General features: G+C 34.0%; 1 protein-coding gene and 1 non-coding gene across 3 annotated transcripts in view; one reads left to right on the top strand and one right to left on the bottom strand.

The window, feature by feature from the left end:
- Positions 1-22,798, bottom strand: part of LOC124538869 (prion-like-(Q/N-rich) domain-bearing protein 25) — a 43,882-nt gene that overhangs the window by 2,055 nt on the left and 19,029 nt on the right. For both annotated transcript variants that reach the window (XM_047116111.1, XM_047116118.1), the window contains exons 2-6: positions 16,497-16,599; positions 3,795-3,929; positions 3,340-3,477; positions 2,432-2,561; positions 531-667 (exon numbers count right to left, since the gene is read on the bottom strand). In XM_047116111.1, the coding sequence (XP_046972067.1) occupies positions 531-667; positions 2,432-2,561; positions 3,340-3,477; positions 3,795-3,929; positions 16,497-16,566 (610 nt within the window). In that variant the 5' untranslated portion in view covers positions 16,567-16,599. The remainder of the gene's footprint in view (positions 1-530; positions 668-2,431; positions 2,562-3,339; positions 3,478-3,794; positions 3,930-16,496; positions 16,600-22,798) is intronic.
- Positions 21,706-21,778, top strand: Trnar-ucu. The gene has a single exon. It is a non-coding gene; the product is annotated as a tRNA-Arg (tRNA).

Genomic DNA, 22,798 nt, shown 5'->3' with positions numbered 1-22,798 from the left:
TGCTGCGGCGACCCCAAATAAAATTGGGATAAGGGCAGGAGGCTGATGGATGTTACTCTATAAGGTAGAAAGCAGATTACTAAAAGGTATGAGATGGTAAGCTCGCCTTCTCCTCATATATATATGCTTAATATTAATCGATAGAATGCTTAAGTATTAAAGGATAACAATTGGTATCAGGTTCTGTACATTATTTTATATTTAAATATATTAATATTTCATCGTATTTATTTAGTAAGTTTATATCTGCTTTGTACAGCTCTAGCTCTTTCTATATCTGTTTCTTTCCTACCTTAAGGTTGTCTGGAAGAGATCGCTGTTTTAGCGATAAGGCTTCTCGTGCATCTTTCTTAATCGTGTTTAAAGCATTTATTTATTGGTGTACCATAAAGAGTAATTGATATTGATTTGATTCAGTAAACCACTCCATACTGCCTCCGTCAGACACGTTAAAATCAATTTGTAGTAATTAAATGTATATTAATTAAACATGAATGAAGGTCTTGTTGGTGTTAATTAAGTATACCTACACTCGAAACAAGCGTTGATATCCTTGTAGGCGACCCAGTTGTCCCGACAGCGACAGGTCCCGCGGCACTCGAGCCCGACGCCTGCGCACTGCAGCTCGTCTTCGCACTCCTCACCAAGAGCTGCGTCTCGGACACACCTGGGATAACAGCAATTAATATTTAAAAAAAAGTCATCAATCTTTATAATATAAGGAAGTAGTACTGTTGTCTTAAATTTTCGCGATTATTACACATTTAAATAAAACTAATTATAACGGATGAATCGCGTATATTAACGTAGACACCACTACCCGTGACCACGAACACTGCAAAGTGCTCGAAACTTCGGGATGTTTAAAAATAATTAATATACGCGATTCATCCGTTATAATTAGTTTTATTTAGAAGTAGTACTGTCTGTTAGCACTTCGCGCTTAAAGCGTTGAACGGAATTAGATGGATTTTTGTATGGAGATCGTTTGAGCCCCAGAGAAGGGTACTTTTTACGTCACCCGTACTTTACCCTCATGTGGGGCGATGGTTTTGTAAGGCTTATGCATGTAAGTTAAATAAATTCGTGCGGGTTCAGCTAGTTAGTCTATATTAAAAAAATATATGATATCTAATAAGACCCAAAACCTTTAACATCATTATTACATACAATTCATGTTAATTAGTACCCTGTGCCTTGGAATTTTAATTAAATACACCTTTTAATAATTATTCATATTACATTACGTAATTCCTGAAAAATACTCGCATAGATAACAAATACATTTTCCACTTTATTCTTTATCAAGTCTTTTACTCTTAGTACCTTTTGAATCTACACATCAAATTATTGCGACGAAATATGTCATTTTCGATCGGTAAAGCAGATTATCGCTCATACTGAGCAGACGAAAATAGATCTTAAGGTGACGAACCTTTTCTTACCCCGACTGTATCTATACGAAGACACAATTATTAAGATCGGAATGTAGAAATAATAACCATAGTGTAACTACGCTTCTGTTCTTCGATTAACAATATTAAATATCAATTGAGTTCAACTAATCAATTTCAACTTACTTACATACGTTTATTGATAAGTTAATAGAAAATTAAATTTGTAAAGTATTTTAATTGATACTTAATTACACCAAAATAAAAAAAAAACCCAAATGCATTTTTTATTCATAATTGATTACTTTGTACACTCTAACTAAAATTGCAGACTGATATCTGAAATGTGAGCTTCAGGTGATAAATTACATTTAATATTCAACTTTATTTTCTCGTACAAAAATTGATTCGTCATTGCAAAATGAGCTTAAAATACGCCAGCGGCATTTTATAGACGCAAAAATCAATTCCTTTTAGTACCATAATAATTAGCAAAGCTGTCTTGTCACAGTAGCTAACCTTATAGTGTAAATATTCGATATTCAAATAGGCTTAGATTATTTAAATATTTAGATAGAGTGTCACATTTCGAAAGAATTACAACAAACGACCAATAGTTGTTTGGTTATCATGGTGTGCGTGACAAGTACGCTTGTCACTCGCCAAACGGCATACTTCGCTTTACTAGTGTGCGTGTACGGAATGGCCATAATTGACCACTATTTTTTTGTCGACCTATACATATAAACAATCAAAGTAAATATGCTTAAACACTTTTGTATGTCATGTGTAAATTGAGAGCCGAGATAGCCCAGTGGTTAGAATATCTTTACCCATGAATGTGGGTACAAACCCGTTTTTTGATGTCTTTATTATTTATGTCGAGTTCGGCGGTGAAGGAAAACATCGTAAGGAAACCTGCACGTGTCTAATTCCAACGAAATTCTACCCTATGTCAATCCACCAACATTGTAGCAGCGTGGTGGTATATGCTGACCTTCTCAAAGGTCAATGGTTGTTGTCTATAGAGTCCTCACCGTGTTCCGTTATCCCTGGGACTGAACTGAAGCTGACAGGTGCAAAAGCCTCTCACGCAGAACGCTTGCCGCTCAGTAACAGGCGCTCCAAGGTAGCAGTTCTGATCAACCACGCATCTTTCCCCGATTACTGAAATTTATTAACACAGCACTTATTAGCTACACTTTAATTGTTGGCTTCGATCAAGCCATTCTGAACAGGTAACACCAAGTACTATCTGCTAGTAATATTTAGTGTTACTGTGTTCCTCTTTAATGGTTAGGTAAGCCAGTGTAACTACACCTCAGTTTCCAATGTTGGTGAACAGTCTCTGTGGTTAAAGTTAACTAATAAGAGACGACACATTCAAAATTAAAGAAATTTTAACATAATTTATGTGAAAGACGGAAAGTCAGGAACTTTGGCATAATTTGAGGATGATCAATGTCCAGCAGTGGATTATAATTGGGTAATGATGATGATGATGGTGATGATGATAAGTTCATAAATGAGGCAGCTCACCAGCAGTTTCGTAACAGCGGTCGGTTTCTAAGTGCGCGGTGGGTGCGCATGCGCACACGCCGTTCGTGCATTCGGAGTGCACGTGCAATTTAGCAGCATAATATTTAGCAAAGCTGTCTAAGTCACAGTAAGCTAGCCTGATAGTGTAAATATTCGATATTCAAATAGGCTTAGATTATTTAAATATTTAGATAGAGTGTCACACTTCGAAATAATTACAACAAACGACCAATAGTTGTTTGGTTATCATGGTGTGCGTGACTACGCTTGTCACTCGCCAAACGGCATACTTCACTTTACTAGTGTGCGTGTACGTAATGGCCGATCAATGTCCAGCAGTGGATTATAATTGGGTAATGATGATGATGATGGTGATGATGATAAGTTCATAAATGAGGCAGCTCACCAGCAGTTTCGTAACAGCGGTCGGTTTCTAAGTGCGCGGTGGGTGCGCAGGCGCACACGCCATTCGTGCATTCGGAGTGCACGCCCATCGTCGAGTGACACTGGATGTGTTGAACACATTCCTCGCCATTACGTGCCTCTGAAAAAAGTATACAATTGCAAGAATATTGAAATCGTAAGGTTTTATTCTAAGCCTAAGGAGAGACTATGGACAAAGCCTACTAAATAATTTTGCAACCATTTGAAACACTAGCTTCAAAATCTCAATTGCGAAGAAATTATCATTTAAATAATGTTTAAGAATCTTCAGAAAACTAGTGAGGTTTTACAGTATTGTAAAATGAATGGGTATTGTAAATTCCAGGTTGCTAACACAGAAAAGCCTCAATCTAGCAGAATTTTCAGCTATATTAGACACGACAACGAAAAAATCTTCACATTCAACATCGGGATTACCTTTCAAGCAGCCCTTATGCGTGCTGTTGACGGCCGCGTACACGAAACCGTCTTTGCACACGCAGTAGCTGCTCTGCCTGCAGAACGCATTGTCGGGACATTCGATGTCCACGTTACATACATTGCCCGTCCTCCCTGGAAAAATGAGAAAAGTTTATTCGAAGATTTTCAAAAACTACGGAATACACAGGGTTCGTAATCTTATATCACGGGTTGATTTAATTTTAACCGACTTCAAAAAAGATTATAAAAAGGAGGTTATCCATTTGATTTGTGTTTTTTTCAAATTCTTCAAAATGTGAATCTCACATCGTAACGTATCTCACTCGTGATACGAGTTGCATATAATCACGTGAACGTTATAAATTAGCATCGTTGTAGTCGATATCACATATTGTGTCTTTCAGACGATAGGAGATCATGTTTTATGGTGTGTTTCTCGTATGTTTTTACGGTATGCTGTCACTTCATGCGGAAGTATATTAAGCATAACACGCCTGAGTGCAATCAGAGACTTGGCGATTAGCTCTCATTCCTAAAAATAATTTGGGGGTATGACACCTTCTAGGATCCTCACCGGTGGTTATATATGGGGTATGGGTCTGACTTATAAGGTAGCCATTCACACTTTGATTCGCCGCATCTGTTCTCGCAAGTAATACAAAAGTGTCAGGTTTAATAACCTATCACCCTATCTTCTTCTATTCAAACATCTCATTATAATGTCATCCTGATTCAGTAGCCTGTCGGTATTAATAAAATTGGGCCTTTAATTTCTATACCTTTGTCAGATAAACGAATAAAAAAAACAATGAAACACATACCAGATTAGCTAACGCTATTTATTTTATGAAAAAAAAAACAATGGATGAATTATTCGCATTTCGAACGCCGATCATACTCCTATTATTATAATTTAGCAACACAATATAATGAACTGAAAAACAATAGTCCATCCATTGTATCTGAGAACAATTGTTTTATATATTTGTAAAAGATTTTTATATGCGATTTTAATTTTTGTTTCATAATTCGTTTGGTTATTTTAAAATGGGGCACTAATTTAATTATCTTGATTATGTTATGATTGATACACGCTGGTTACTAATTCTGAATTCTCTAATTTGAAATTCTGGCATGTGTGTATAACCTCACGTCTTTTACACGCGATTAGCGTTTTGGAACAAATTTCAAAACTTCGTCGTAAGAAGAGATGATGCCTTCGTCGTAGGGATATTCGCTAACTAATGAAGGAGGCGCAAAAGCACGGGCCACGTTATAGGACAAGTCTGATGTTGGTCAAGTCTCCGTCCATCGGACCATTGAAATCTTATTAAAGGAAGGGCGTAAGAGTGCTTGTGTTCTTGTATCCTCATTCTCCATGATAGTTTGGAGAAAAGACTGATCCAGTCTGGTTTGAATCTGGCTTTCCAGTTCCTGTACTCCTAGGCCGAATTCTAGGACTATGTGGAGGATTGTTTCCTCGCATTCGGGGTCACAGACGCAATAAGGGCTAGGTGTAAGAATGCTTGCACTCAAGAGCTTGGTCTGCTTAAGGCTGCGTAAATCATATTATTATTATTTATACACAATTGCTGACTTTCTCGAAGAACCGTTAAACAGAAAGTTCTCGAACGGAATTTTTTCGAATTATATTATTAATTTTTACGTCTGTGAAACTAACATTAAGCTCCACAAATATCGTTCGTTTTTGTAAAATGCGCGCTATCTGGGTCAGTTTTGCGAACGTAGACTGTCACTATTGTCTAGGTTGCTTTAATATTCACAATAATGTTGTTTATTTTTATAAGTACTAGCGACCGGTGCAAAGTTGATACTGAATGTACTCCAGAATTAATTAAGTCACGACATCACACTAGAAATTTCTGAAATTATAGTTTCTTTACTATATTGTCCATAATATAATCACTCTATCTATTTAAAAAAACGCATCATAATCCGTTGCGTAGTTTTAAAGATTTAAGCATACATAGGGACAGAGAAAGCGACTTTGTATTATACTACGTAAAGATATTTTACTTGGTGGTAGGGCTTTGAGCAAGCCCGCCTGGGTAGGTTATTTTAAAACTCACCAGATATTCTACCGCTAAACAACAGTACGCAGTATTGTTGTGTACCGGTTTGAAGGGTGTGTGAGTCAGTGCAACTACAGGCACAAGGGACATATAGTTCCCAAGGTTGGTGGCCCATTGACGATGTAAGGAATTGTTATATTTCTTACAGCGTCATTGTCTATGGGTGATGGTGACCACTTACCATCAGGTGGCACATATGCTCGTCCTGGAACCTGTTCCATAAAAAAAAGATAAAGATCATCTTTAAGCTATCAAATAGATGATATAGATTCGTATGACAGCATAAGTTGACCATTGTATAAATACAATTACATACCTAATTCACAGTAAATATTACTCCACAACTAAGTACGTATTATGTATTTGATTAAATGGTTTCCTTACATAACTCAGATCTTTTGTTACATCTTATATATAACTGTCTTATGTAATTATTTTTCTTCTCATATCTATGGCACGTAATTAAGTTATAGCTTAGCATGCTTATACAAAAGTATTAGAATAAAATATGATAATTATCAGCAAAATTTCCATTCAAGTTGTTTATGAGCCTTGAAACTATAAATTAACAACACGAATAGATTCATGAAATATATGGAAGCTATTATTCTAGATTTATCTATGTTTTATGTAAATGTTGAAAAAGAGTAACTACTGTCTTAAATTTTCGACGTTTCGTCTACCCGTGACCACGAACGCTGTAAAGTGCTCGAAACGTCGGGATGTCCAAAATAATTAATATACGCGATTAAAATCCGTAATAACTAGTTTTATTTAAAAGAGTAACTACTGAGTTCATGCCGGTTGTTTTCGGTGCAATCTACATTCCGAAGCGGTGGTGGATTCACTTCATATAGTTTGTTAAATGACGATTCAAAATGCTCGTAAAAGCCTACTTGAATAAAGTATATTTTGATTTTTGATGGTCTGGTTATGAAAAAATTATGTACGCACGTTTTCATGGGTACGCCTCCGAGGTTCCGGGTTCGATTCCCGGCCGAGTCAATGTAGAAAAAGTTCATTCGTTTCCTATGTTGTCTTGGGTTCCGTTTTTCCATGAGTGCTCTAGCTACTTACATTGGGATCAGAGTAATGTATATGATGGTACTTATTTACCTATTGTGTTTTATATAAAGTTAAAAGTTTTATTACCATTCTTTCTTTTAAAATTCAACTCGGCAATCGATTCTACCTTGATGCATTCTCCCATCGCCCCTACAGAACAGAATCGCCATAAACAAAAGAGCAACGCGTCACAGAAACCGGTAGTTAACAACTCTATCAGTAATATTATATCAATTAAGATAATTACTAGATAACCGTGTTGACGAGGTGTACGTTACATATGCGTTGCGCAAACTATTTACGTACTTTTACAATGTTTGACTTTATACCTAGAGGCTCTTCATAAATCTTAAGCAAGGTTGGCTTAGATTAGTTGTCAGGCATCAGTCATTTGTTTTATCTATTTGTGCCCTTCGGATTCTTCTGCGATATGTTTGGAAGATGATTTTATTGTTACATAAAATAGGCGGATTCAAGTGTTATTATGTATGAGCCAGTGTAACTAGGGCAGATGGGATATAACAGGTGACTTTCCAAGTGAATTAGTAAGAATTGTTTATTATTTAAAAATTGTATACGATAATGTTATGCTATTATTTTGAAGAACGTGTTGATCTTAAAAGTGCTCTTTTAATTAATATTTATTTCTAATGTTATCTCAAATTAATAATTATTCTTAGTTGTGACACAGTAATTCTTTTTCTGTATTTCGGTTTTGCTGTATAAATCCGTATCGATATAGAACACTATTATTACAATTATTCTTTGAATCTACATTAGGAAATGTATCTTTCCTTTGTCATCAGTTCAATTGTTAAAAATCGTCAACCGGTATGGAAGAAACCTTTTACGATATTATTTCAAATATAACGATTCTGCTAATGTAGCTCAGTGGTTCAAACGCGTGCATCTTAACCGATAACTCAAATTTCTAATTCACTACTCGTGTTTAATGGTGGAACATCGCGAGATGCATCTGTCTAAATTAATCGCTGAGATAGCTCAGTGGTTAGAACGCGTGCATCTTAACCGATGATTGCGAGTTCAAACCCAGACAAGAACCACTATATATATGTGCTTAATTTGTGCTTATCATCTCGTGCTCGGCGGTGAAGGAAAACATCGTGAGGAAACCTGCATGTGTCTAATTTCATTGAAATTCTGCCACATGTGCATTCCATCAACCTGCATTGGAAAAGCATGATGGTATTTGTTCCAAAACCCTCTCCTTAACGGAAGAGGAGACCTTATCCCAGCAGTGGGAGATTTATAGCCTGTTACTTTACTTTTTTTAAATTAATTGAAATCCTGCCACATGGGTATCCATCAACCCACATATTAAGGTAGCCCAGCCCAGCAATAAAACAGTTATGTCATTCTAGCAGTTACTGTTATGATCTCAATGTAAACAATATTGAATAAACATTTGTATTTGTTGGTTATTCAATCTCATTGGTAATAAACGTGTTTATGTTAATCGGAAATAGATTTATTCTTAATGGTCACACCGATTATTATGAATATAAAATAAAAATAAAAATTATTTATAACGGTTTATAAAAAATTCGACCAAATAAACGTGGAATGATGCGATTATTTTTAATATACAGCTAACTGTGAGTGACCACAATGACAATTTTATGCTTAAACTTTAAAAACTAATTGCATTAAAACTTTATGGTCTAATATTACAGCGAGTAATCGCTTTCAACGTTTTTGAGGTCAGTTTAAAATTAATTAACACTCGGGTTTAAGTAAAAAACGCTATTTCTAGTTTAGATTAAGTTAACTTTTAATGTAAAAGTTCGTTAGTTAAAATAGAGTACTTCATAGAAGAGTATAAAGTTAGTGATAAACTTTTTATTAAGTTAATAGGTGTATACGACGACCTCCGTGGTCGAGTGGTCTATACACCGGTTTTCATGGGTACGCCACTCAGAGGTCCCGGGTTCGATTCCCGGCCGAGTTAATGTAGATTATCATTAGTTTTCTATATTGTCTTGGGCCTGGGTGTTTGTGGTACCGTCGTTACTTCTGATCTTCCATAACACAAGTGCTTTAGCTACTTATATTGGGATCAGAGTAATGTATGTGATGTTGTCTCATATTTATTTATTTATTTATTATATATAAAAATACCCTCTAAAGCTTATTCCATTAGAAATCGGTAAAAATACAAAAAAAATCTTTAGATTCAAGTATTTAATGCGATTTGCTAATAACTCAGATATATTATGTACTACTAAGAGTTTATGATTAATACTTCTTATAAATAATCTTATATATAATCTTACTTAATATAATAATAATCTTATTTATAATACAACACAATTACACTTAATTTGATATATCCACTGTAATTTTACTTGGTGGTAGGGCTTTGTGCAAGCCTGTTTGGTTAGGTACCACCCACTTACCAGTTATTCTACCGCCAAATAACAGTACTCAGTATTGTTCTGTTCCGGTTTGAAGGAGCCAGTGTAACTACACAAGGGACATAACATCTTAGTTCCCAAGGTTGGTGGAACATTGACGATGTAAGGAATAGTTAATATGTATATAATAATGGTGATCACTTAGGTACTATTAGGTGGCCTATATGCTCGTCCACCAACATAAACTATAAAAAAATTACATCCAAAATTGCGATAATTTTCGTCGACGTTGAAAACGCATTTTTTTCGAAAATCCATGGTGAATATCATGGATTAATTAAGCTCGACCAACGATATCGCGTCAACTGTCAAATATTGTTTATTTGACTTTTTCCTACCACAAATACCAACTAATCAGATGTTTTACCTCAAAACAATAGTAGTTGGTATTTTTATGGTACGGTTTTAATGGTGTGGAACTTCATGCACAAAGGCATAACATCTTAGTTCCAAAATTTGGTAGTGCAATAGTTAATATTTATTCGCAGTGTCAACTTACCGATTGCCTACTTATATCACAAATATATATTATATAATATATATGTCAGTATTTTATTTTATGATGCGGAAGTATTATATCCAAAACTTTCTCCTTTCTCACTCTTACTCTACCTGTCGGAAATAGACACGACCGGAGAGGTGAGAGTGTAACCGTGCTAGGTTCCTAATTCCGGTTGAACTGAAAAATCTTTGCCGATAAAAACTTTTGAACCAAGAACCACAGGGTCTGTAGACATTTTTAACTTTGCCGTTTAGTAAATTCAAATCGTTTGTAAAAAAAAATGGTAGAAAAAGCATATTATTCGATACAAGATTTTATAGATGATAAAAAAGCGTGGAGTTAATGCCTGTTGACTTCCAAGCAGGATACATTAATTTAAATAATTGTATTTAATTAACATGACTTTGTTTAAATGTTAAAAAAGAGTAACTACTGAGTTTCTTGCCGGTTCTTCTCGGTAGAATCTACTTTCCGAACCGGTGGTAGCTTCACTTAATTGTAAAATGACGATTCAAAAGTGCTTATAAAAGCCTACTTGAATAAAGTTTATTTTGTTTTTGTAGTATAAACAACAACAACAGCCTGTAAAGTTCCCACTGCTGGGCTAAGGCCTCTTCTCCCTTTTTGGGGATAAGGTATTCGGAACATATTCCACCACCACGCTGTTCCATTGCGGGTTGGTGGAATACACATGTGGCAGAATTTCTACGTTACGATGTTTTACTACACCGAGCACGAGATGAATACTAAACAATTAAGTACATAAATATACAGTGGTGCTTGCCTGGGTTTGAAACCGCAATCATCGGTTAAGATGAACGTTTACCCCTGGGCCATCTCGGCTCTTTATAAACATTTTATGTATTATTTCCATTGTTTCATCTACTGTTTATATTTATTGTAATGAAAAAGTAAAGTAAAAGTTCTTTACGTCCCACTAGACTTGGTTTCACACATTTGCAATTTTAACACATGCAAATTCCGTGTTGTTTTTCTTCACACATTATGCAAATGAAAAATCAGTGATGTTTGGAGATTGATCTCGGAATCATCAGGCATTACATGATTTACGTATTCTAAACGTTGAGCCTTCACGTTGATTATTAATAAATTCGTATAGTTATAATAGTTTTCTACAATAATTAATTCATAATACGAATGAAATAAATCAGAAAACTTCGAAATCTTTACTAAAATTAAAAAGGCGTAAATTTGTATGTAATTGTGTTTGTTATTCTTTTACGCAATAACAACTAAATATATTTCAATGAATCTTTACAATAGTTAATTTATAAAGCTTTTACATCAAAATAACACTTAATTTATTAAGATATAGATGAGAATATGTGTGAAAAATACTTGACAACCAATCATGAAACGCGAACAAAACCGTAGGGAAAAACTATTTAAAGATTATTTTTTTTTATAAATATAAATAGGCTTAGCTATAATACGCTATTTGACTGTTTTTTGACTTGATTTTTTTTATTTCTAGTACATATTTGTCGAAAAATATCATATGAAAAATTTCATATTTAAATAGCCCTCCTCGATACAATATGGTGTAGAGCTGGGGTCGGTATCGTCACTTGCCTATATTTTAATCAACATGTTAACAAGCAAGTGACTTTATCAAAACCCCAGCCAAGCAGGAGCGTTTCGTGTCACGTGACAAACATTTAAAAAAAATACATTTTCATCTATGGATTTTTGAATTAATTAAGTATATTAACTTTCGTTAATAAATAACCGTTTTTAAACTCATAGTACATACTGATTACAATAATTGAAACTTCATTTGTCGCATAGTCAAATAGCCTATCACATTAAAGCATCATCACAATGAAAGCTTTCATTATAGGAATTCAATAAAGTAACAAAATGATCGTTCACTTGAGTAAATATACTTTAACATGTTTAACAAAAAATTAAGTAGAACATTATTTAAGTACTTGACATGTGTCCTCAATTAACGGATAAGGTAATCGCATGTCGCGATTGCGTACAGCACCGTTTAAAAAGGCGGAGTCATGTAAGGCAGCTGTTGACAACCTGTGGTTCATTTGATGGTCCGTGAAAGCCGGATATTATTAAGTTTAAAATAAAATGTTGTTATTGTAAGATTATACATTTTCGTTTACGTCACTAGTGTTTGAAAATCATATATCGTTTTTTAAATGTAACTATACTGTTATTTTCTATACCTGACGTGTTAGGTATGAAAACATTATCCTTTCTTGAGGTTAATACTTGCTTTATGCCAAATCTCATCAATCGAGAATCAGTAGCTTTATCGTGAAAGCGTACCAGACATACAGTTACTTTTGCTTAAATTAATTAGTATTAAAATATTACAAATTGTTATTTTATCGCTGAATATATTTCGCGTATAATAAATACCGTTTATGTTCACGATTTATTCAACATTCATTAATTATATTGTACTGTTATAAAATGAATAAATACATTATAAAAATATGTAAAATTTAATCAATATAATTTATTAAAAGTAACCTTTTTAAAACTGGTTTCACGACCAACATATACTAACATATATTAAGAATTGTAGTTTAATTTTAATAAAAAAAACACTGTCTTTCAAGAGCATAAACAAAAAAGTACTTAAAATGTAGAGTATATACGTAAGTAATGTAATAGTAAGTTTAAACGGCCTATAATAACCGGCTGGGTCTGTTTTACAGAGATTCTTATATTACTGATTATTCTTTTCACGTGCTCGTAAACTGTATTACGAGTTCGTATTTTGACAGGGTTAATACGTCGCCAGCACTTTTTCGTTGAACCAAAAAGGATAGCTTTGCAAAAAGGTTAACGACCGCTGGTCTGAAGTATTCTTGAGTATACTATAATTCCAACATATGTAGATATACATATAGTTGCATGTAATTTGTAAATGTATGACGAATTTGTGAACGTAAACCAAATATTTGCTTATAAATACATACATACATACATACATACAAGTTTAACGTGTGAACGTTTTCGTATTGATATATGACTAGATAGCAAAGTGCATACAGAATAATCTGTACTATTGAATAAAGGATTAAGTGTTTGTTTTGTGTGTTATCACTAATCTCAAAAACTTTGATGTATTGCGAAGATTAGATACGTTGAATACTACGAAATGGGTTCGAAGAAGTTACATAATGATTGGTTGTAAAAGAAAATCTGAAGAAATCAGTCAATGATTATATTACGAATGTGTAATTAATGATTGAATGAATTCGAATGCAATTGTATTTAACGAAGAGCTACTTCCATTTCGGAATGTAGATACTAACGAGAAGAATCGACAGGAAATAGTATATATAGTCCTTACAAATATTTAATTAACAGTTACTGTAAAACATTGTGACCGCGTCGAATGGTCGCGAGAAAGCTAGCATCATTTCCCCGTTGAAGCAAAAAACGAACCAGCCCTCCTGTCACCAGTGGAAGCAATAAGAAGAGATGTTATACATTTAATGAAGCTTTTGCACTACTACTCCAAGGCAGAAAGTAATTACTCTTTTCCCACATTTGAAAAAAAACGTTACGTCAACTAAATCCAATTGTTTAAAAGTCTATTAACTATCAAGTAAATATAATTAACAATGTGTTTGTAATATTAACAGTATGTCTAACTGCTGGAATGAAACCTCTTGAAGATAATCCACCAATGTTTCAATGCAGATTGGTTGATACACTTTTACAGATCTTGATTAGATATATATAGACCTTCTCACGATGTTCACCACCGCTAGTGATCACGAGATAAATTATGAACTCAAATTAAGGGCAAGAAAACTGTAATGGTTGAATCACAAAGCTCATATGAAATAAATACAACCAGCTTATATGTTAATCTCAAGATTTGGAACATATTTTTACATGTTAGAGTCGAGATGGCCCAGTGGTTAGAACGCGTGCATCTTAACCGATGATTGCGGGTTCAAACCCAGGCAAGAACCGCTGATTCATGTGCTTAATTTGTCTTTATAATTCATATCATGCTCAGCGGTGAAGGAAAACATCGTGAGGAAACCTGCATGTGACAAATTTCATAGAAATTCTGCCACATGTGTATTCCGACCCGAATTGTAACAGCGTGGTGGAATATGTTCCAAACCTTCTCCTCAAAGGGAGAGGAGGCCTTTAGCCTAGCAGTGGGAATTTACAGGCTGTTGTTGTTTTTGTTTATTGTTTTTTACATGTCATAGCCCAATCCTTAATAATCTAATAATCTATTAATACATTCACATGACTTCACAAGTGTGTGTTTATATTGCAAATTATGTGTGAAACGACCTACTTTTAGGTGAAAATCGTATCGAAACGTGTTAAGTAATGTTAATTTCACCGATTCGTGATACAATAAGCGCTACAATACAAGCGTGACGCGTCTCATTACATATGTTATAATTGAATGCAACTCATCAATTCCAAGTTACGCAAAACTAAACTAGAAAGGTTTTTTATGCTATGTAATGTATTTTATCATTTTTATTGTTAAAAACATCTAGACTAATGCTTTCGTTAAAAAAAGTGAGTAGTGATATTTTTTATTAGATGACTTTCTTTTTATTACTTTTAAGCTCATACAAAATTATCTTAAATAATTCCTCTATTAAGAAAATTTTTGTAGAGTTTATTCCACCACGCTGTTCAAGTATGGGTTGATGGATTCGCATCAGACAGTCTATTATGGTCTTACGACATATGTCGTGCGGATGATAAATTGTAAGTATAAATCAAGCACATCCAAGCTCAATTCTGCTTGATCAGATTTAACCCTATGGTCATCAGTTGCGACGTATATTCCACTCCGTTTTTGAAAACGAAACCATTACTTTACTTAGAGGTAGATCTTCGTAAAAGCCCACGTGGGTGGGTAGTCATGCGTTAACTTCCACCAAACATAAGTGCTCGTTAATGTTGGGTTTCCGTTTGATGGTTGTATTACCCGGTGTAATTACAGGCACAAGGGACGTAACATTTTGGCTCTCAAAATTGGTGGCGAAATGTCGATGTAAGGAATGGTTAAGAATTCTTGCAGCGCCAATGGCCATAGGCAGTTTTGACTTACTATGAGGTCTATCAACTCAACTCAACAACAGCCTGTAAATATCCCACCGCTGGGCTAAGGCCTCCTCTCCCAAGCTGTTCCAATGCGGCTTGGTGGAATACAAATGTGGCAGAATTTCTATGAAATTAGACCCATGCAGGTTTCCTCACCATGTTTTACATCACCACCGAGCGCGAGATGTAATTATAAACATAAATTAAGCACATGAATATTCAGTGGTGCTTGCCTGGGTTTGAACCCGCCATCATGAATTGAGATGCACTCGTTGTAACCGCTGGGCCATCTCGGCTCTTTTATTTTTGGTCTGAGTATATAAGTAAATTTTCTTGAAACACTCTCTTTTGCAATTAAATTGCTATGGAATACCATATTCATAATGTGGATTATACATTTTATTTTTGGTTATAATCATCAAAACTATACGTCCAATTGTAATCGGTTCAGTGAGAGTGAAAGGCAATGTTAACGATGTTAGTCGTGCAGCGTGGGAGATGTGTGACAATAAAACGTGTAGACTGCGGAGTTTTTATCGTAAGATGTATCGTAAGACTTATTCCTTATTTGTTTTTGCGTTACACTATCTCTTTCATTCGCTACCGTGTAATTTATATTACGCATTGAACACATTGTAATTGATTGAATTAAAAGAAAATCAATTCGTTTATAAATATATTTTTTTGATTAATTAATTGTCATTTGTTTTATAATCCCTAAATATTTTTATGAAAGAATATTTGTAGCTTCTTAAGAGTTTTAGGAATTTTAACTATACCAAATTTCATTAATTTTGGTTCAGTGGTTTTAGTATAAACAAAATACATACAAAATTACTTTCGTATTTATAATACTATTAAAGACAATTAGTCCCAATATCCATGTTTTACGTTGAAAATTTGTGTGCGTGTGTGACTTTAATGATTATTATATAAATTATATGTAAAATTAATAATATGACTAATATCTTTAGGAATTATGACTCATACTTTGGCCGTAAACATAAAATAAAAATAAAATATTTATTTTTGTCAAATTTTAAGCCTGTTTCTAATACTAATAATGAAAATGAAACATTAAATTTTACCATTAATTGGCTATTCTAGTGTTTGATTCTCTTCCAATTTTCTCTACATTAGCGGTTCTTAAACTACTCAGAAATCCTTAGATTTATTTTAAACTTCATCGTTTATGTTAAGAATATATATTCGATGAGAAATATGGTGAATTACCAATATTGAGTGTGAAATATCATCACATAATAATGTATATAATATATCTAAGATATATAATAATTAATATTTCTTTTACTTTTTATTAATTATCCACTGGTTTAAGGTTCTTCAATAAAATGAAAATCAGTAAGTGTAAAGAGTTAGTTTAGGTTGTTGTTCTTTTTAAAAATTATACATAATTAAATTTGAAGATATAAAACGGAAAGACATATATCTTTATAATTAACATATAATACGCTGTGAATATTTAAATCAGTCTGGTGTGATATAAGAAATTAAAACTTACGTTTCTCGGGTCCCTGAGCAGACACCGCTCCCAGCAGAACGAACACACACAACCAGCCCCACACAGCCATCCTGTGACGTCACTGCGCACGCGCACCTCACGTCTGATACAAAGAATATTTAAATTAATATTAAGATTTCATGTCGCTCTATGAACACAGATAAGATAACTTTATCTAGACTTTTGTGATTAATTAAGCGATAGGAAAAATACTTAGCAGTCACGAGATGAAGGGTCACTGGAGGGGGGGGGGGGGAGCGGTACATTATTACATTAATTCTATTTCAATACAATATCGAAATATATAATTTGAGGAAGGCAGACTGCCATCACTAAAGTTTGAGAACCATGCAATTAAATTTATAATTATACTGTTAAATTTGGTGCACACTTAATATTTTAATATTGGACAACATCACACACATTACTCTAATCCCAGTGTAAGTAGCTAAAGCACTCGTGCTATGGAAAATCAGAAGTAACGACGGTACCACACTTACAAACCACATATTCATGCAGATTTACAATTTTGTTTGCACACATAGTAATCACTTGATAAATTATCGTTAATTATAATAATAAATTTATTAATGTTTTGTATATAGAATGTAGTATTTCAAAGCGCCACAGGTACCATAGGAGTACGTGTTCTGGTCTAGTGGAGTTGAAATGTTCACACAGCAAGCACTGTTCCGTTTCGGATCAAAATCGATGGTTAAATCTAGTGAAAGGGGACTTAAATTGTATTTATAATGGACTTTAAGTACTTTTTGAAGGACTTATACCCTTATTTGTGATAGCTTCACTTAACACAGTTGTTAAATGACGATTCAAAAGTGCTTGTAAAAGATTACTTGAATAAAGTATGATTTGATTTGATTATTTATTATACCAACTTTTTTTATGGCATAGGTTGGCGGACGAGCTTTTGGGCCGCCTGATGGTAGGTGGTCACCATCACCCATAGACAATGACGCTGTAAGAAATATTAACTATTCCTTACATCGTCAGTGTGCCACTAACCTTGGGAACTAAGATGATATGACCTTTTTGTCTGTAGTTAGGCTTACTTCTTACTTCAAACCGGAACACAACAATACTGAGTACTGTTGTTAGGCGGTAGAATAACTGATGAGTGGGTGGCACATTATACATTTCTTACTCAAAAATAATATTAAATTGTGTTTTGAAATAAAAAAAATATTTTCTAATTATATTTTATTCTGCATTGAAGCATGTAAGGGCTACTTCAATTATAGTTAAAAAAAGCTAACTTAACAAAAATAAACCAATACGTTCTATTACTAACGCTAAAATAATCACTATAAATTAGCATCTATATAATAAGCTTTTGTTATAAAAATAGACATTTTAGATCTTAGCGGTGAACAGCTGATTTTGCGTTTTTAAATTGCGAGGCTTAAGTCTATCTTGACTGAGTCAGTGAAAATTTTAATAAGAAGGAAAAGAATTACTGATTTAAAGAACCATTATGATATTAAATAACTCTTGGCTATCAATAAACAAAATTAATTTTATGTAAAAGTTATATAGAAATATTTATTTACAATTATTTAATTGTGAATTAAATATAACTTAATTTATAGTCGTTTCCTATTCTTAATTAAATATTTGTCTCGTTTGTAAATGAAATACCTGTACCTTATAATAATAGTGTAAAACCTTTAATTTAAGTAGGTATAAAACCTTCCTTATGGTCTTCACTGGTGACAGGACTGGTTCATTGTTAACCCAGAGGATCGGAATTGCGAAGCATTCTTGACATTAGTTCATACGGTCATTTCACGTATTCCCAGTTTCCTGGGCAAAAATCCAACCAGCCCTCCTGTCACCAGTGGAGTTGCAGCACTACTCCAAGTAATAGTAATCATTACCTACGTAATTAAATATCTTAACTTAGTACAATAATGTTGTAGCATGGAAATCAACAATATATAATTTATGCTTTTCATCATCTATAAAACGCTGTATTAAGCAATTACAGGGCGTATTATAAATAGCATGTTTTATTAGATTATAAGATACTTTCTTTTGTTGTTTTTCCTAAATATGATTTGTGAATATGCCGAAGGTATTTCTAAAGCAATAAATAAAAAAGTAAAAATAAATAAATAAGATACCATATAAGATCTTAATTCACCAATAGGAAATGATAAAAATATCTAAAACATGTTACCTTGCATTAAGAAGGATTTATTGAACATGCAGAGTTGAATTAAATGTGCAATATACGAACAAAAACCTAGAAAAACACCTGAATTATAAAGACACAAATTTAGATTGACATTGGCATGTATGTGAACAAAAAATGTCTGTAAGTTCAGCTTTAACAGCTTCACATACAAACCATAAGGTCACACTTATATTGTTTGTTCAAGTATTGCGCAAATCATACAAATTATAAATTAGTATTGTGTAACAGCTGGGAACTTTGGAACGTATGATTATCATGTTGAAAGTCATTATATTTGTATAGGCTGACATTTGATATATTTTCTTACTTGTCTTAATTCTTTATTATGATTTAAATTGGCAGAAGAGCGAATGGTCCAATGGTAAGGGGTTACAAGCAGTGGCGTAAATAGGGCGGTGCCACTTGGGGGCGCAAGAATAGGCAGACTGGGCAGGACTATTGTTTTTTCGTTTTGCTCTTGTTAAGATTCCGCTGAGCTCTTAGTACTCGATTCCAATAGAAACGTACTTACATACTAGTATCATTAAAAACATACATCACGCTCATTTTTTTGGCAGCGCACGAACGTATTTGTGTTTAGTGTTTATTGTTAATGAAGCAATGCATTTGCAGTAGTGAACCTGCGTTTAAGTTTTAGTGAGTGAGACAGTAAAATAGGCAAAGGATCTGCTTAAATAGAGCGCAGTTATAGAAGCTCGCACAGGGCGCAGTTATAGAAGCTCGCTCAGGGCGCAGAAAAGGCTATTTACGGCACTGGTTACAAGCACCCATAGACAACGACAGAAAGAAATATTAACCTCTCCTTACAAGCTAGGGAACTAAGATGTTATATCCCTTGTGCCTGTAGTTAAACTGGTTCATAAGCCGAATTCAAACATGAACACAAAACTGAATATTGCTGTTTGGTCTTGAAATAACTGATGAGTGGGTGGTACCTACTATTATGGGTTTGTACAAAGCCATCAACTAAGCTACCATCATCAACAACAACAGCCTGTAAATTCCCATTTCTGGGCTAAAGTCCTCCTCTCCCTTTGAGGAGAAGGTTTTGGAACATATTCCACCACGCTGTTCCAATGTGGGTTGGTCTACACTATACACATGTGGCAGAATTTCTATGAAATTTGTCACGTGCAGTTGAGGAAACCCTCAAGATGTTTTCCTTCACCGCTGAGCACGGGATGGGTTATAAAGACAAATTAAGTACATGAATCAGCGGTGCTTGTCTGGGTATGAACCCGCAATCATCGGTTAAGATGCACGCTATCTAACCACTGGGCCATCTCGACTCAACTACCATCAAGTTACAGTAAAAGTCTCATTCTTTTTATAACGAGAAGAATGTTTTGCTCTGTTCTTTGTACTTTGCAGATCTTCAAAATTTCTCATCCGGCTCTTGCATATTTAGTAGCTTTTATTTTGAATCTTATTAGTATATTTGACCAAAAAGAGATACACATATACTTCCGCGTCTATAAGTCAGCGTATTAATAAATCGACGGCACTGCAATTAAAAATAATAAGCACACATTCAAAAAGGGTTTACTGTACTCGTACTGTTATTGTCTGAGAATAAATTCTTTTTTTAATAGGCGCGTATACAATTCATTCTATTAAAGTGCCAATCATCATCCATTTACAAAATTTAACACTCGTTACAAATCCAATACAATATAATATTATGCAACTTGGACAACAAATTGGAGTCGGATGAAAAGAAAAAAACATGATAAGTCGTGACTGGATCGGGAGATCTATCTTCATGCCGCTAACAAAGAGTGTTAGAAATAAGGCCGGCGACAAACTGGGCGTTTGTCTGATTCTTATACAAAGGTGAGTGACTTTTTGGATTGTCTTATTATTTTTTTTTTTGGAATAGATTGGCGGACGAGCATATGAGCCACCTGATGGTAAACTAATCATCACCCATAGACAATGACGCTGTAAGAAATATTATCGTCAATGCGCGTATAAATAGTTTAAATAAACTTATCATCATGTATGAATATTAATTGTTTAACATTTATAATTAAATGTATATGTTTTTTTCTGTGACTTTTATTTGAGACAAAATGTCACAGATTATTTCGCCAATGTCACGTGCGATGAAGAAGACACAATGGAGATTGATCGGTATGTTCGAGATTACATGCTCAAATAATTTTTAATTGAATTTGTATCACTGAACAGTAATTTAATAGTATCAAGGATGTGCCTTTTTAACATACCTTAATATATATTTAGCACGAGGTTGGTAGGTGTTCTGCCATAAATTTAATGTGAATAACACTTTTAAAGTAAAGAATCTTCCGTCAATATAAAGTGTGCTATAACGTTGTAAGCGCGAGGTCAGAGAGATAATAATGTATGATCATAGATGAGTTATAAAGGCACAATTTTCAATGAGTCTAACTATATAATAATTAGCATTTCTACAGAACGTTACTAAATAATCCTCGTTTAAAAAATACTCTGCCGTACAAAAAAGGTCAGTCGTGACCACATTGGAAGATTCATCTTAACGCCGCTACTAAATAATGTTAGCCATAAGGCCGAGCACACACTTAGCGTTTTAAATATTGTACCTTTACCCTATTCCAATCCAAGAAGGAATAAATTTAACAAAACTTAGATTTACGTACTTGTACAAATTGCATGGAGCTTTGCTGTATAGTGTACTACAATCCAGTTTTGATTGTTTTATGTTTCTTTATAATACAGCTATATTCCATTGCAGTATAAAAACTTTAATTTCAATAAAAGTTTCGATAACAGCTTTGTCAAAATTCAAGCGAATTTATAACTAATTTCAACTCAAACCAAATCAAAATACTCAGTATGGTACACCATTGAACACATACATAAATCACATTCAAGATAGATGCACGATGATAGATTTGTCGAAAACAGCGATGTTTTAGGTAAAGAAAAGAAATTGAGTTAAAAGATATTAAAGGGGGAATATCGTAGACTACTTAAGGCCTTACCAATACAGTCCCTGTGGCGCAGAGGATAGCGCGTTGGACTTCTAATCCAAAGGTCGTGGGTTCGATCCCCACCAGGGATGTCGATATCATAATCTATAAATGATATCGCCTTAATTGTAAAATTTTGTTCGTTTGACCTTACTATTCTTGTTGTTGGAATATACTGTACATTTAAATGTGTTAGCGTGTGTTATTTTGTCGTATATATAATAAAAAAATCAAATGACAATGTACTGAACACCATATAAATAATTAAAAAGATAAATCTTATCTATATAACATATATTTATAAGCAAATATTTTAAAAGTAGAGTAGTACTGTATTATAAAAAAGACAATGTTTTACACACTAATGTTTACGGTTGCTATCTGTTTACAAGCAAGTAACTAATGGAAGGAGATCCAAAGTGACCCAATTATATGTAGGAAGTTTACGACGTAAGATCTTTTTTGAAATGAGGTTGAAGATTTAAGCAAAATAAAAGTTTAAATAGCATTTTTTGTAGTAGATTTTATGGCGTTTTTAATTCTTAACATATTTCATTGTGAAATGTTACCACGGTTGTCAATTTTACTGCTGTCACCAATTTAATTATTGAGATAAAGATTATTTTTCTTGAGAAGAAATACATTCGAATACATCAAGTATTTTTCTCTAATTCCTGCTTCCTAATTCCTTCAAAATTCTCGCGTGCTGGCTCGCGATGTCACCGCCTTACTGTGACTTCGATCCCATCACGTACAAATAAATTTTCCAACACTTTTCGTTGTAACAGCGCCAAGAAATGAAAATCTCTACCAGCACATGTGTTCCCCTTCTCTTCTAACCTGGGTGCTTTGAAACAAGGCGTGACGAGGCATGTTGCGGCATGGCGTGCGACTCATTCTTACTTAGTGTACTGGTCGTATTCGCGTTTGGACTCCACTTCTACTTACTATCAGGTGGCGTGGAGTCTATATGCCTACCCAGAAAGTATAAACAAAGTATAATGCCTCGATGTTATGCAATCGCATTTGATGCATTAGAGTGGAAATTCTAAAAAGATTTCTCTAATCGACTCGGCTATTACGACCGTATCTAAGTAACAAGAATTTCGCTA

Source organism: Vanessa cardui, chromosome 2 (genome assembly GCF_905220365.1).
Source record: "Vanessa cardui chromosome 2, ilVanCard2.1, whole genome shotgun sequence".
NCBI lineage: Eukaryota > Metazoa > Arthropoda > Insecta > Lepidoptera > Nymphalidae > Vanessa > Vanessa cardui.
This window is presented reverse-complemented; position numbering and strand designations above follow the sequence as displayed.